The sequence below is a fragment of the Staurois parvus genome, unplaced genomic scaffold (assembly GCF_062004578.1).
Source record: "Staurois parvus isolate SC_StPar_1 unplaced genomic scaffold, SC_StPar_1.0 ptg000093l, whole genome shotgun sequence".
Lineage (NCBI taxonomy): Eukaryota > Metazoa > Chordata > Amphibia > Anura > Ranidae > Staurois > Staurois parvus.
In genome coordinates this window covers 204,231-219,608 of record NW_028317889.1, presented here as the reverse complement: position 1 = coordinate 219,608, position 15,378 = coordinate 204,231, and the positions used below count along the sequence as shown (strand labels likewise).

The following is a 15,378-nucleotide window of genomic DNA, read 5'->3' as shown; positions in this document are numbered from 1 at the left end:
CGCTTTGCCATAGACTTCTATAGTGAGCTCTTTGAAAACATTTGCAAAAGCGCTTTGAAATTCTTTGGCAAAGAGCAGCTAACCCACACCTAAACAATGATTACACTGTGCTGTGGCCAGGGTAGTGTAAAGTCACCCTAAAAGATGTGTTAACATTTATTTTGTTGGTGAATGTCAACCATACTTTGCATTTCTGATTGATTTAGTTTCAATTGACATGAATGGATAAATTCAGGTTAAAGTGTATGTCAGCGTAGAAAAAAAAAAAATGCAATACATCTCTCCAACACAAGCACATATCCCCATGTTTTGTCAATTTAAAAATCATTCAAGTACAGAAAAATACCTGTTGATGTGCCAAAAAACCAGCATGCTCCTAACTTCCTGCGTGACCCGACAACGCAGCCTGCGATACACTGAATTCTTAAGCAGTGTTGTCAACCCTAAGTTCTGCAATAGTAGACTACAGATCATCTCCCCCTCCCTCATACCCACTATATTTCAGTGCAGCAGAGCTCAATCAGGAAGTTCGGAGCACACTGGACAGGTAATTTTCTGCACCTGCAGCATTTTTTGCTATTGCTCTGCAATGTATTTTCTGTGCTGCTTTATAATGCATTAATAAACCTTTGACAGGAACATTGTCTAAATAGACCCAAACTTTTACTGAACATTTTTGTTTTTTATTTGCAAAAAAAAAAAAAACACCACAAAACCCCCTTTTCATTTCACAAGTTTATTACTCGGCTGCAGCATCGGGAGGCCAGAAGTTTCGGAGAACTGCAAACATGGCATTAAAAATTGTAACACCCGAAGCACTTCTTCAGAACGCAGCGCCGTCTCTGGGACATTAAAATTGCATAACGCTAAGAAGTTGTGTTGTTTTATAAAATGCTTTTTCCAAAACTGTAGGAGGAAAAAAAAAATAAAAGGACAAAAAAAAAAAAAAAAGAGCTCTGAAAGGCAGAATGCTATTTTATTTTGCACTTACAGAACAGAATACATTTACAAGGGTAAATGCTACAGGCTGTGTTTTCAGAATGCAGTCTGTCAAACAAGGTTTAGCTACAGTCTATGTCAGATTTTCTGTATTATGCAGCTTGGCTTTAACACCTAAACAATAGAACAAAAGTGAGCAGCGTCCAATCCTGACTGTCTCTCTCCACTTAGGATCTATAGATGTTCTATGTCACTAACCCCTACAACTACTGAACTACACGTCCCAGCACAATATGGAATCCAAACTCAGGTGACTATATTAGCCTACAACAGAAGACACAATGGTAGCGTCTGTTTCCAAATCTAAGGAATGACTCCTAATACAGGCAACCTTGAGAATCGTAAGACTTAGACTATCCAATCAAGGAGAACCAATTATTTAAGGATTCGGCTAAAAAACATTTCCAAATTGCGCCAAATGATTTGATAAACTGCTATTCATACATCGCCACCATCAAATGATCAGAAAGCACTTTCCAAGTAGGTTCTGAAGAATGCATGCCTTGTTTGTAGCTGGATTTCCTAGGAGCCAAGAAACTGCATCTACAACAGGCTTCTTGTGAACAAAACATATGTTCAGCTTAAGAGGCAGAGGATGCCTTAGTTCCATCTTGATACCGTCAACCTCTAAAAAAAAAAAAAAAAAAAAAAAAAATTGTACCTGAAGTTCCTCGTAATACAAGAGGCATAATACCCACCTCTCGGATGACCCATGTCTTCTACCTTCCCTCTGTTCCAGTGCTGAAACCTGCGTAAATCTGGGCATACAGTGATCGGAATTTGGCCCGTCTATTTGTGCGAAGGCTTCCCAGCTTGACAGAAATCGATTTTTAAAGGGACATGCTGGAAAATCCTCCAATCAGTGGTTGCAGCTGAATAGCTGTAGCCGATATCAGAGTACAAGGTCCCTCTGAAGAGGGTGTGTTAAGAGGGAAAGGGGTGGGGGTATGTAGACTGGTATTGGTGGAGGAACCTGTTATTGCATGTAGAGCCAGCTTCAAGATTTTGTAAAGGTTCAGATTTTTTTTGTAATAAAAACATGTTTTACAATGGTTATTCAAAGAGCAGTCCCGATCCTCCTCTTCTCGGGTCCCCCCACGGTACTCCTGACTGCCTCCAAAGCAAGCTGTTAGTTCTGGGGGCTTTCGTACATGCTTTCTCCCGAGCCGCCGGCCCCCTCCTCGATGACTGTGATTGGCAGCAGCAAAGCCAACAGCTCCCACTGCTGAATCTCAGCCAATGAGGAGGCAGAGACCCAGGAGAGTTTTTGCTCTCGTGAACACCACTGGATCAGGCTCAGGTGAGTATGGGGGGGGGGCTGCTGCACACTGAAGGTTTTACAGCCACTTTAGGACTTCCAGAGTGTAGGATGCTTTTGTTCCTCAATGCATACTATGTCCCCTTCTTCTGACCCTTGTGTTATTGCAGTGTCCTGTAGTCATGTATGGGGTCAGAAAAGGGGACCACACAGGAATCCTACACAACACAAATGCTATGAATGCTTTAGAGTTTTATGGAGACTGCAGCGATGAAACAGTGGGGTGGTAGAAGGCAGGGACTGCCAGACAGGTGAGTATTATACCTCTTCTATTCTTTTTTTTTTTTTTTTTTTTTTTTTTTAAGAGGCTGACAGAGTCTGTTTAAAATGAATACTGCCTCACCTTCTACTCTGCCTCTGAAAGATTATGTTCCAACTGCACAGCCTCCTTTAAAATTACAAACATTTGTGTAGAGGTGGGTCTACCTGACAAGAAATAAATTAAATGGAGAATTCAGATAGGACCTTGTACTAAACAGATGTTTATGAATCTAAAGGAGATAGTACCATCAGAATCTAACCTGCCATTGGTTGCATCTTTGTCCAGTCCACATCAATGAACTGCTTTGTTTTTTTAAAGTGGTTCTTAGGGGTTCACAATGGCTGCAAAATCCATTACTGTATCAAGGGGTTTTAAGCAGTCTGGCCTCATATTTCATATGTGCAATCAATAAAATAAAAGAAATTAAAAAAGGAAAAAAAGAAAGAAGAATATTTATATTGATTTTAATTGGTTTAGCTGTCATCCGCCTCTAGGTTGATGTTGTTTCCAAACTTGGCGTAAAGCTGGATCTTAAGATCAGAGAGCACTTGCTGTATAGATTCTACCCGTGACTGTAACGATTCCATTTCTTCCTCCAGCGCTTTCTGGATAAGCGAGAGAAAACAAAAAACAGACTGACCACAGAGAACAAAGAGTACACAAAGACACTGCACAGCCGGCCGAGCCTCTCTGGAAAGTGGGACACTGAGACCGGAAGCTGCACAAACAAATAGTATTCCGATGTGTTTCTACAGACTCGTCCAGTAGACCCTGTGGAGCTGATTATGATTGTATTTGGTATCACAGGAAAAAAAAATGTAATAATTTGCCCATTGGGTACCGTAGACCCTTCAAGAACCTACCTAAAATTTCACTAATATACATTTCCAACATAATCCACAGCCAGCACTGACCTACTTATATCACTATACAGCTTAAAGACGAATGACCCACTGTATAGAGATCACTGAGCCAGTCACATCAGTCTCCCCACCCCCCGCCACAGTCACACACTACTATTATATATTTATATAGCTGACATACCGCAGTGCTGTACAGAGAACACTGAGCCAGTCACATCAGTCTCTGTACCAGAGGAGGTTACACTCTAATGCCCCTCCCCCACAGTCACATCAGTCTGTGTACCAGAGGAGCTGACACTCTAATGCCCCCCCACAGTCACACACTATTATTATACATTTATATAGCTCTGACACATACCGCAGCACTGTACAGAGATCACTGAGCCAGTCACACCAGTCTCTGTACCAGAGGAGCTGACACTCTAATGTCCCCTCCCCCACTGTCACATCAATCTCTGTACCAGAGGAGCTTACACTCTAATGTCCCCTCCCTCACAGTCACATCAGTCTCTGTACCAGAGGAGCTTACACTCTAATGTCCCTTCCCCCCCGCCACACGTATTATTATACACATACAATCAGCTGTAGAGAGAACACTGAGACAGTCACATCAGAATATACAGTATATACAAAACACTCACAAAGAGGAATTATAAGACCTTAATATAAATTACTACCTAGTTAAATAAATTCGTGGAAGATGAATTTTCAGTTTTTGCTCCAAAAATATTTTTCCAGAAGTGCGTATTAACTTTTTCCTAAATGTGCATTTTGTAGATATAAAACTACTTTTTCCCCCCATGTAATCAGCAGAACTGCCCGTAATACAGAAGTATATGCCCATTTGTCAGCCTGTTACATTTTATAAACGCCCCCTCGCACTTTTTAAACTTTCCCAGGAAGATTTGCTTTCCCATCAGGATAACCTGAGGAGATTATTCTAAGACCATCTAAGGATTTCTTGTATTTGCTCAGGAAATCAGTTAACACATCCCAACCCTATATATAACCCCGTATTATCTGTAAACATGTCACTTGGAGTGTTCTTTAGATACACATGTTAAATAGAAACCGCCCAGAATAGCCTCCTGACTGACAGGTGGGCAGGCACGGGAAAAAGCCGCGTTTTCTTCCCGATCTATTTCGAGTAGAGTGATGGCGGTAATTGCATACTGTCAGGCGCTGTACACTTCACCTGATGGATTACACTAGACGATTTACACCAAACTTAAAAAAGGGACGCCAATTAAAATAATTATTTATCATCCAGAGGCAGAGGCGGTATTTCCATTAACACAGGTTTTGTCCCCAAAAGATTGCAACCCCCCCCCTTTAGGGACTGCTCCCCAGTAGAGCTCACAGAAGTCATCAAAGTCCCGGTCTGCAAGTCTTGTCCCCTGCACCACATCACTGAGTTTGGGAACCACACAAGCACTCCTATTAGTGCATGTAGCTGGGACGTGGCTGCAAAAAGACTACAGGAGCAGCTTCGGGATGCAACAAAGAAAGCAAAAAAAAAAGTGAAAACAGTACTTTGTTTTAAACATAAAGCCAATTGTTTATGATACATCGCACTTTAGCAACCTGTAGGTCATTGGATAAGGTAGTATACACTTCAAGGCCTATGCTATGTGAAGATGAAGTAGCTCAATGCCTGGGCTAACACCACAATGTAGTGCAGGGGGCTGCTTGTCGCATAAAGCCGAGTGGAATTGGAGAAACTGAAAGTGGATATTGCAACTTTTTTAATGTCATCATTTAATAGGTTATTGCTTTAAAGTGGAACTACACTGTATCTGAGTACCACAAACTAAAACCATTAAGTCATTTTTAATATTCAAAGCAACCCCCCCCCCCAATCCATGCATGTTCCCATGCTGAGAAATCACAAAAAAAAAAAAAAAAACCTCTTCTTCCTGGAATCCATCTGCTCTTAGCTCAGGCATGCAGGAGAGAGGGTGTGCTTAGCTGAGAAAACCCCTCCTGAGGACTCCTGGGATGTATAACATCATTTTCCTTGCTATTAAAACCAGGAAATAAATTAAGAAATGTAAAAAATATTTTATATATATATATATAAAAAATACTTTCCTATCTATTTACTAATGCTAGCAGCATAAGGACTCAAAATAGTCAATGATGACAGAGAGTGAAGCTCGGCTTTAACAAGAACATCACACAGAATACAGATTGCTGTCAATAGCCACACCTGAAACTAAGATTTATGTGATTGTGGGAGAGATAGATAGAATTCCATGGGATCTGTACACAGATGAAAGGCACATTTTCTACAGGAGATCTAAAGTCACAAGATAAACTTTCATTTGAGATTATCATTGTAATAACAATACATACAATAGTTATTTGTGACAATTTACGTTCACTTGAAAAATCCTCTCATGTTGTGAGCGCTGCCTGTCTGCCCGCCTTCTCTTCCACAACATCCTGCATTCCCAGCATGCCCTGCAGCTCATTCCCTGTTTACTGTTTATTTCTAAGGATTACCGTATACATATGTTCTGCTGGGTGTCAGTAAGGATCACACAGCCACTCCCTGTCTGGAGTCATGCCATTCAGACTCCTCTCTGTAGCCCTTGCGACTACAGATGGGAATTTAGACTTTACAAACTGTGAAGCTGGACGGAATTGAATGGATCACAAATGGCAAATACAAACCCATCCAGTCACCCCTACCTCCTGTGCCCTGCCTGTACTATACCTTTTGCCTGCAAGTAAAGCCTACCTAAGCTCCACCCACAGTAACGCCCAAAACATCAATAAAATAACACAAGTCCCAATGAATCATGGGACCTGTATTTTTTTTAGGAAATTAAATGGGCAGCCAAGAGGAATTGCATCCAGTCAGTGGGCTTGCAAACAGCGCTGAAAAGAACCTATGACATCACAGGTACAAAACCACCATATACAGCTCTAGCAATTTCAAGGGCAGTTGTGCTGGTAATTCTCAGACATCTATCGTGGAGGTGACATGATCCGATTTCTTTTGAGGTTGCCTGTGGGGGGTTTCCCTTTGTATCCTAAACAATTCTTCCGGCAGTCCTGGCTGCAATCTTTCTTGGTCTACCTGACCTTGGCTTGGTATCAAGAGATCCCCGAACTTTCCACTTTCTTAATAGGTGATATAACAGTACTGATTGGCATATTCAAGGCTTTGGACATCTTTTTATGTCCTTTTCCATCTTTATAAAGTTCCATTACCTTGTTACGCAGGACTTTTGACAGTTCTTTTCTTATCTCCATGGCTCAGTATCTAGCCTAGTCAGAGCTTCCACGTGAGAGCTAACAAACTCATTGACTATTGATATAAAGACACTAATTGCACTTTAAAAATCACAGATGTGGAACATTAACCTCTACTTGGCATTTTAACCCGTGTGTGTCTCCCCTTGTGTGTCTGCACCAAGGCCAAATATTCCAGGGGAGGGAAACTTTTGATCAGAGCCATCTGAGTGATTTCTGTTATCATTATGATTTAAAAAGAAGCCAAACAACTATTTGAGAATAAATGGCTTCATATGATCATCATCCTTCAATAAAAGAGCATTTTTTGGCCTGATCAGTCATATTTTCAATATCAAATTTTCGATAGATAGATATGGGAGGGATAGATAGATAGATAGATAGATAGATAGATATGGGAGGGATGGATAGATAGATAGATAGATAGATATGGGAGGGATAGATAGATAGATAGATAGATAGATAGATAGATATGGGGGGGATAGATAGGTAGATAGATAGATAGATAGATAGATAGATAGATAGATAGATATGGGGGGGATAGATAGATAGATAGATAGATAGATAGATAGATAGATAGATAGATAGATAGATAGATAGCTCAGAGTTGTCTTTTGTGTTCTGATAGTCAGGACTAACATTTGAATTTTGGATCCACAATTATCAGCACGACTTCTGCGAGTAGCACTGGGAAAGGGGCAATCCCTTTGGGGGAAGAATATTTTGGTGAGCGCCTCCTTTACCTTGAATGATTGTGACAGAAGTAAATGAAGTACTTATCTTACACCTGACTGCAGCTCCCTATGGCAAGCACTTTGTACGCAGGTCATGTCCCCCCCACACCACCACGTTACAAACCTTGGCAGCTTCTAGCATCTCCTGCGTCTCCTCCTGAGAGTGACTGATGAACACATCGCCGATCTGGTAAGGAATTAACAAGGAGTCGTCCAGCATCATGAGGTCATCGCAGGCGTCCTCCAAATTCTGGAGCTCTTTCTGTCAGAACAATCCACAGATGACAAGTGAGAAGTGATGCAAGCAGGGAGGCCGTAGTTAAGCAGCAACTGCAGCATCTATATACCTCCATTTGTAGATGCTATAACTTTCCCGCCGACTAATTTGTATACACTTATTGGGATTTTTTTTTTTTACCAAAGACATGGAGCAGAATACATTTTGGCCTAAATTTTTGAAGAAATGTGATTTTTATTATTGGATATGTCTTATAAGTAAAAACAAAAAAAATTTCAGGTTTTTTTTTTCATTTATAGCGCAAAAAATTTAAAAACCCTCAGTGGTGACCAAATACCAAAGGAAGCCCTATTTGTGTGAAATAAATTACATAAATTTCATTTGTGTACAGTGTTGCATGACCGTGCAATTGTCAGTTAAAATAGCGCAGTGCCAAATAGAAAAATATGCCCCTAACCTAACCTATGCCCTGACCTAACTTTAAAAGGACATTTTTTATTGGATATGTTTTATAGCAAAAAGTGAAAAAAAAATGTGTTTTTCTTAACTTTACAGGTTTTTTTCCCATTTACAGTGCAAACAATTAGAAAACCCTCAGTGGTGACCAAATTCTACTTAAAGAAAGCTCTATTTGTGTAAAAAAAAATTACCGTACATAAATGTAATTTGTGTACAGCATTGCATGACCACGCAATTGTCAGTTAAAAAAGAAAAAAAATGGCATGGTCATGATGGAGGGGGTAAATCTTCAGGAGGGCAAGCGGTTATAAGTCGCTGCTCACTGCCATTGTGAGGGTTAAAAAAAAAAAATCTCTCTCTGTTTCTCTCTCCTGCTGATTTTGAATGTTCGCCCCTCACACAGAAATGATCGGTCTAACAATGGAATGTTCGGTGTAACACTGAGAGACAGAATACAACAACAAATTCAGCAGAAATGCGTCTAAGAAATGATGACTGATCTGCATGTTCATGAGGGAAATAAGTATTTGATCCCCTATCATTCAGCAGGATTTCTGGCTCCCAGGTGTCTTTCATACAGGTAACAAGCTGAGACTAGAAGCCGTCTCTTAAAGGGAGTGCTGCTAATCTCATTGTGTTACCTGTATAAAAGACACCTGTCCACAGGAGCAATCAAACCATCAGATTCCAAACTCTCCACCATGACAAAGACCAAAGAGCTGTCCAAGGATGTCAGGGACAAGATTGTAGACCTACACAAGGCTGGACTGGGCTACCAAACTATGGCCAAGCAGCTTGGTGAGAAGGTGACAACAGTTGGGACAATCATTCGCAAATAGAAGAAACACAAAACAAGTGTCAGTCTCCCTAGGTCTGGTGCACCATGCAAGATCTCACCTCGTGGAGTGTCAATGATCATGACAACAGTGAGGAACCATCCCAGAACTACACGTGAGGATCTTGTCAATGATCTCCAGGCAGCTGGGACCACAGTCACCAAGAAAACAATTGGTAACACACTACGCCGACAAGGACTGAAATCCTGCAGTGCCCGCAAGGTCCCTCTGCTCAAGAAAGCACATGTCCAGGCCCGTCTGAAGTTTGCCACTGAACATCTGAATGATGCAGAGGAGGACTGGTTGAAAGTGTTGTTGGAATGCTGCCTATGACCCCAAGAACACCATCCCAACTGTGAAACATGGTGGTGGAAACATTCTGCTTTGGGGGTGTTTTTCTGCTAAGGGGACAGGACAACTGCACCGCATCAAAGGGACGATGGACGGGGCAATGTACCATCAAATCTTGGGTGAGAACCTTCTTCCCTCAACCAGGGCATTGAAAATAGGTCGTGGATGGGTGTTCCAGCATGGGAATGACCCAAAACACACGGCCAAGGCAACAAAGGAGTGGCTCAAGAAGAAGCACATTAGGGTCCTGGAGTGGCCTAACCAGTCTCCAGACCTTAATCGGATTGAAAATCTGTAGTGGGAGCTAAAAGTTTGAGTTGCCAAACGTCAGCCACCAAACCTTAATGACTTGGAGAGGATCTGCCAGGAGGAGTGGGCCAAAATCCCTCCTGAGATGTGTGCAAACCTGGGGGCCAACTGCAGGAAACGTCTGACCTGTGTGATTGCCAACAAGGGATTTGCCACCAAGTACTAAGTCATGTTTTGTGAAGGGGATCAAATCCTTCTTTCCCTCATGAACATGCAGATCCGTCATCATTTGTTAGACGCATTTCTGCTGAATTTGTTGTTGCTATTCTGTCTCTCAGTGTTACACCGAACATTCGATTTGTAGACCGATCATTTCTTTGTGAGGGGCGAACATTCCACATCAGCAGGAGAGCAAATACGCATTTCCTTCACTGTACACACACACACACATCAGCAGGAGAGCAAATACGCATTTCCTTCACTGTACACACACACATTATATATATATATATATATATATACACACACACACACAAACCTATTAATATACTTACTGAGATTTTATTTTTCTACCGAAGACATGTAGCAGAATACATTTTGGCCTAAACTTATGAAACTTTTTTTTTTTTTTTTTAATTTTCATTGGCTATGTTTTATAGCCCTCATCATAACCCTCTCCTCCTCTAGGAATGTCTAATTACTGTCTGTACTGGCCCAGCTCCTTTGCCCATCACCTCCCTACGTGATCTTTTATGTAGGTGCTGGGGGGAGGAGCAAAGGAGACTTGAGTGACAGCTCACATCCAAGATGGCGGCGCCCAGCAGCCGTCTCTAGGCTTTTGGAGGTCTACACAAGGTAGGCTTCTACAGGTAAATGATACTAAATGCACATAAAATCGTAGGGGAAGATTGCTGTAGAAATCATTGCTGTGCTGACAGGGCCTCTACATTGTGCTCTACGCATCACTAAGCTCCAGGCGGTGGCTTATGCCGTAACTGATTTTCTGGCAGCGGCCATGACTTTGTGGCTGACCAAGCGTTTCAGAAATGATGCCACAGCAGGAGGTTCATCCATCAGCGCTGTATGGCATGGATGGAGGAATTGGTAATTTTCTTACAGCCTGAAGACTGTTGGTGTATGGCCAGCTGAACACAGTGACGGCACACAGCCAGAGGTTTTCTATCCTCCCACAGCAATCAGCACACAGACAGGGGGAGGAGGAGGGAATCCCCGGCATACCTTCTTCAACTCAATCTCATCTTTCAGCTCTGTGATCCGACTTGTGTTCCTGGCGAAGATGTTAATTTTCTGCTGGTCCTCGAAGGTGACATTGACGTCCTCGGCGACCTGCCGGGAGAAATGAATGGAAGAGGGGAGGGATCAGTGTGTATCAATAACCAATCGTGGGTGAGGATAGATGTCACTTCATTTACTTCCTGTCCCAGACTGAGGTAATGTGACGTAATATGGAGTACTATGATGTAATGTGAGGTTATATGGAGTACTATGAGGTAATGTGACGTAATATGGAGTACTATGAGGTAATGTGACGTAATATGGAGTACTATGATGTAATGTGAGGTTATATGGAGTACTATGAGGTAATTTGAGGTAATACGGAGTACTATGAGGTAATGTGACGTAATATGGAGTACTATGATGTAATGTGAGGTTATATGGAGTACTATGAGGTAATGTGAGGTAATATGGAGTACTATGAGGTAATGTGAGGTAATATGGAGTTCAATGAGATCAGATCAGAGATGTAATGTGAGGTAACATGGGGTACTATGGGGTAATATGGAGTAGTATGAAGTAATGTGAGGAAATCTGGAGTACTATGATGTAATGTGAGGTTATATGGAGGACTATGAGGTAATGTAAACAAATATGGAGTACTATGAGGTAATGTGAGGTAACATGGGGTACTATGGGGTAATATGGAATAATATGAGTAATATGAGTTAATATGGAGTTCTATGAGGTAATATGGAGTACTGTGATGTAATGTGAGGTAATATGGAGTACTGTGAGGTAATATGGAGTACTATGATGTAATGTGAGGTAATATGGAGTACTATGATGTAATGTGAGGTAATATGGAGTTCTATGAGGTAATATGGAGCTCTATGAGGTAATATGGAGTTCTATGCGTTAATGTGAGGCAATATGGGGTACTATCAGGTACATTTAGGTAATATGGAGTACTATGATGTGTAATGTGAGGAAATATGGAGTTCTATGAGGAAATGTGATGTAATATGGAGTACTATAATGTAATGTGAGGTCATATGGAGTTTTGTAAGGTAATATTGAGTACTCTGATGTAATGTGAGAAAATATGGAGTTCTGTGAGGTAATTTGGAGTACTATTAGATAATGTGAGGTTATATGGAGTTCTATGAGGTAATGTGGGGTTCTATAAGGTAATATGGAATACTAAAAGGTAATATGGGGTGCTATGAGGTAATGTGGGATTCTATGAGGTAATATGGGGTTCTATGAGGTAAAGTGAGGTAATATGGAGTTTTATGAGGTAATGTGAGGTTCTATGAGGTAATATGGAGTACTATTAGGTAATATGGGGTGCTATGAGGTAATACGGAGTTTTATGAGGTAATTTGGGGTTCTATGAGGTAATATGGGGTTTTATGAAGTAATATGGAGTGCGATTAGGTAATATGGGGTTCTATTAGGTAAAGTGAGATGATATGGAGTTCTATGAGGTAATGTGGGGTTATATGAGGTAAAGTGAGGTAATATGGAGTTTTATGAGGTAATGTGAGGTTCTATGAGGTAATATGGAGTACTATTAGGTAATATGGGGTGCTATGAGGTAATATGGGGTTCTATGAGGTAAAGTGAGGTTCCATGAGGTAATGTGGAGTACTATTAGGTAATATGGGGTTCTGAGGTAAAGTGAGGTAATATGGAGTTCTATGAGGTAATGTGAGGTAATATGGTGTTCTATGAGGTAATATGGGGCTCTATGAGGTAATGTGAGGTAATATGGTGTTCTATGAGGTAATATGGGGCTCTATGAGGTAATGTGAGGTAATATGGTGTTCTATGAGGTAATATGGGGCTCTATGAGGTAATATGGAGTAGTATGATGAGTAATATGGGGTACCGGGAAAACATATTGAAAAGCAATCAGAGGTAATATAGAATACTATGAGGGGTGACATGTGGTACCTTGTTGTACCGTACACTTCCCTCCATTGTCTCCCTGAAGGATGTGATGAATTACACTGCCCCATCAGGCCCCACCCCACACCGAGTGTAACACCACATCTCCCCCCTCCCGGACACCGGGCAAACATCCCCGCACACACTCCCCGGGCCGCCTCACCGCTTTCTTCATGGTGGCGGACATCTTGAGACCGTACCACCGCCGGCTCCGCATAGGGGGATATTCCCCCACCTTCTATACATACATCGGCCCACAACAAGAACACCCCCGTTTTTGTGTAGCACCGCCAATAACAACACGTTCATCAAGAAGAACCAATAACAACAGATAACTGACGGGCTTTTGTTCGTTATCTCACTGTAAGGAAAACCTACCAAGCGCCCCCCGGGATGAAGATGGTACAGCCCGAATAACGAGCCTCTATGGGAGGAAGACTGCACAGAGCAGCCGCTTAGACGTCGACGTGCGCTATGTGCTGAGTCGGCCGATAGATGTCGCTGTGCGCTATGTGCTGAGCCGGCCGATAGATGTCGCTGTGCGCTATGTGCTGAGCCGGCCGATAGATGTCGCTGTGCGCTTTGTGCTGAGCCGGCCGACAGATGTCGCTGTTCGCTATGTGCTGAGCCGGCCGATAGAGGTCGCTGTGCGCTTTGTGCTGAGCTGCCCGATAGATGTCGCTGTGCGCTATGTGCTGAGCCGGCCGATAGATGTCGCTGTGCGCTAAGTGCTTATCCGGCCCGATAGATAATGCTGTGCGCTATGTGCTGAGCCGGCCGATAGATGTCGCTGTACGCTATGCTGTAGATGGCATTGCAGAGATACATTGTATCAGCAGGTAATATTTTCATTCTTCTTGTAGCAATTTAAATCTGTAAAGCAAATCACATAGAGCTGTGTATATATATATATATATATATATATGTGTGTATATATGTATAGGCTTTAGCAGTGTAATCACTCATCACTCCTGTTGTCTCCTTTCTAGCCAGATCCCTGTGTCCCCTTCCCTCAATTAGCCTTGATGGGGACACCTGTGTTTTTTATCTATTACTATCATCATGGATTCAGTTTAATCAGGTGTATGGATCTCTGAAAATCCCTTCTCACCATGACCTGTCCCCATCCTATGTGCTGGGATGGGGAAAATCGCAGCATGGTTCAATGGCCTGCACTTCCCATTCTTCGGGTTCCATCCAAAATGCAGCCTGGCACATTGGAAGCACACCATTACTGCATGCATGTGTTACTAGGAAAATTATATTTCCCAGCCCAAAACTGCACAGGAACACCCATTTGCAGCATGCTGATTGGTGTCCTATTAAAAGAGATGTGCAGAATTAAAAAAAAAAAAAAAAACACTCATACCCGCCAGGTGGATACAGCATTGGATCCATGTCATCCGCTGCCTCTACACTCAGCAATCAAAGGCGGCTGATCGATGATCTCTCACTTCTCAAGTCTGCACTGAGCACAGAGCTGAGGCTGTCAGTCACCGGCTCTCTGCTGTGCCCCTCCAGCGCTCACTGGAGTGCCAGGCTGTGGATGGGGGCTGTCATCAGTGACTTATAGTGGGACTGTGATAGTGCAGCAGACAATCTGACACTAACTAACACAGGGTGGGCACTAACTAACTTGACACAGACATCACCAGTGACATTAATACAGTGAACAGAGATAATACTACACACTGTCACTGTACTAACGATACTGGCTGGGAAGGCGTTAACATCTCAGGGTAATCAAGGGGTTAAATGTGTGCCTAATAAGGGTTAATGTGTGTAATATATACTGTTTTTTTTACAAAAAATCTCTTTTTTCCTTCTCACTGCAAAGCAAAGAGATTGCTCTGTCTGTACAGAGCCCTGTGTTGTTTGTCAACACAGAGCTCTGGCCTGTGATTGGATACAGCTGATCAGCAGGTCCCGGACATGAATCATGGTTTGGGACCTGCTCACAAAATCCTGCTGTTTTTTGTTGGTGAAGGGGGGGGGGGGGGCGCCCTGCGACCTGTGCTCTGTACCCGGCAGAGGCGAGCACTGTACAGGTATGTTGCCTCCCATCCACAGTACAATGCGGGCAGGCAGTCCTAAGGTGGTCAATGTTGGAAGTATTTCCTGGGCTTCCTAGTCTAATGAAGTCTTTGCATCACTGAGTGTCAAGGTCCTACCTTTCCTCAGGGCTTGTGCTGCTCCATGTGCTGGCATCCATCTTAGGTGTCTGCAAAGCATTGTAGGATCCTTTATGCTTTCAGCCCCCTGCAGCTCCTCCCCCAGGAGGTGGCAGGTTATCACATATAAGTCTGCTGTTTGTAGCTGTCCATTGCATTCGTGTCCTGTCTGTTGCACAGCAGCAAGCTCCTGTTTAGTTTCTCATTGCTCTCCTGGATACCGACTCGGCTTTGGCAAGACTCCTTCCTGGCTTCTGACCCCGGCTCTGGCAACCATCCTTCCTGGCTTCTGACCCCGGCTCTGGCAACCATCCTTCCTGGCTTCTGACCCCGGCTCTGGCAACCATCCTTCCTGGCTTCTGACCCCGGCTCTGGCGATCATCCTTCCTGGCTTCTGACCCCGGCTCTGGCGATCATCCTTCCTGGCTTCTGACCCCTGCTCTGGCGA

The 15,378-nt window shown here is 42.8% G+C and overlaps 1 protein-coding gene across 2 annotated transcripts; it reads right to left on the bottom strand.

Moving 5' to 3' along the window:
* Positions 1-957: 957 nt before the first annotated feature.
* On the bottom strand, positions 958-13,047 carry PFDN4 (prefoldin subunit 4). 2 transcript variants are annotated; one of them, XM_089670703.1, is made up of 4 exons: positions 12,923-13,047; positions 10,810-10,917; positions 7,562-7,699; positions 958-3,184 (listed from the first exon to the last, which is right to left on the bottom strand). In XM_089670703.1, exons 1-4 carry the CDS (start codon positions 12,974-12,976, stop codon positions 3,053-3,055), a joined length of 432 nt encoding a protein of 143 aa, XP_089526829.1. In that variant the 5' UTR covers positions 12,977-13,047; the 3' UTR covers positions 958-3,052. The 2 variants fall into 2 exon arrangements, with proteins under 2 accessions (XP_089526829.1, XP_089526830.1); XM_089670704.1 differs by lacking the exon at positions 12,923-13,047 and adding an exon at positions 12,766-12,807.
* Between the last annotated feature and the right edge of the window lie 2,331 nt (positions 13,048-15,378).

What these genes read in the sequence shown, in the direction of transcription:
- PFDN4 (XM_089670703.1), bottom strand. Translation starts at nt 12,976, where the DNA reads ATGCGGAGCCGGCGGTGGTACGGTCTCAAGATGTCCGCCACCATGAAG. An exon ending in ATGAGATTGAGTTGAAGAAG is followed by an intron (nt 7,700 to 10,809) that starts GTATGCCGGGGA and finishes TTGTTCTGACAG; the next exon opens with AAAGAGCTCCAGAATTTGGA. An exon ending in AGATGCTAGAAGCTGCCAAG is followed by an intron (nt 3,185 to 7,561) that starts GTTTGTAACGTG and finishes TCGCTTATCCAG; the next exon opens with AAAGCGCTGGAGGAAGAAAT.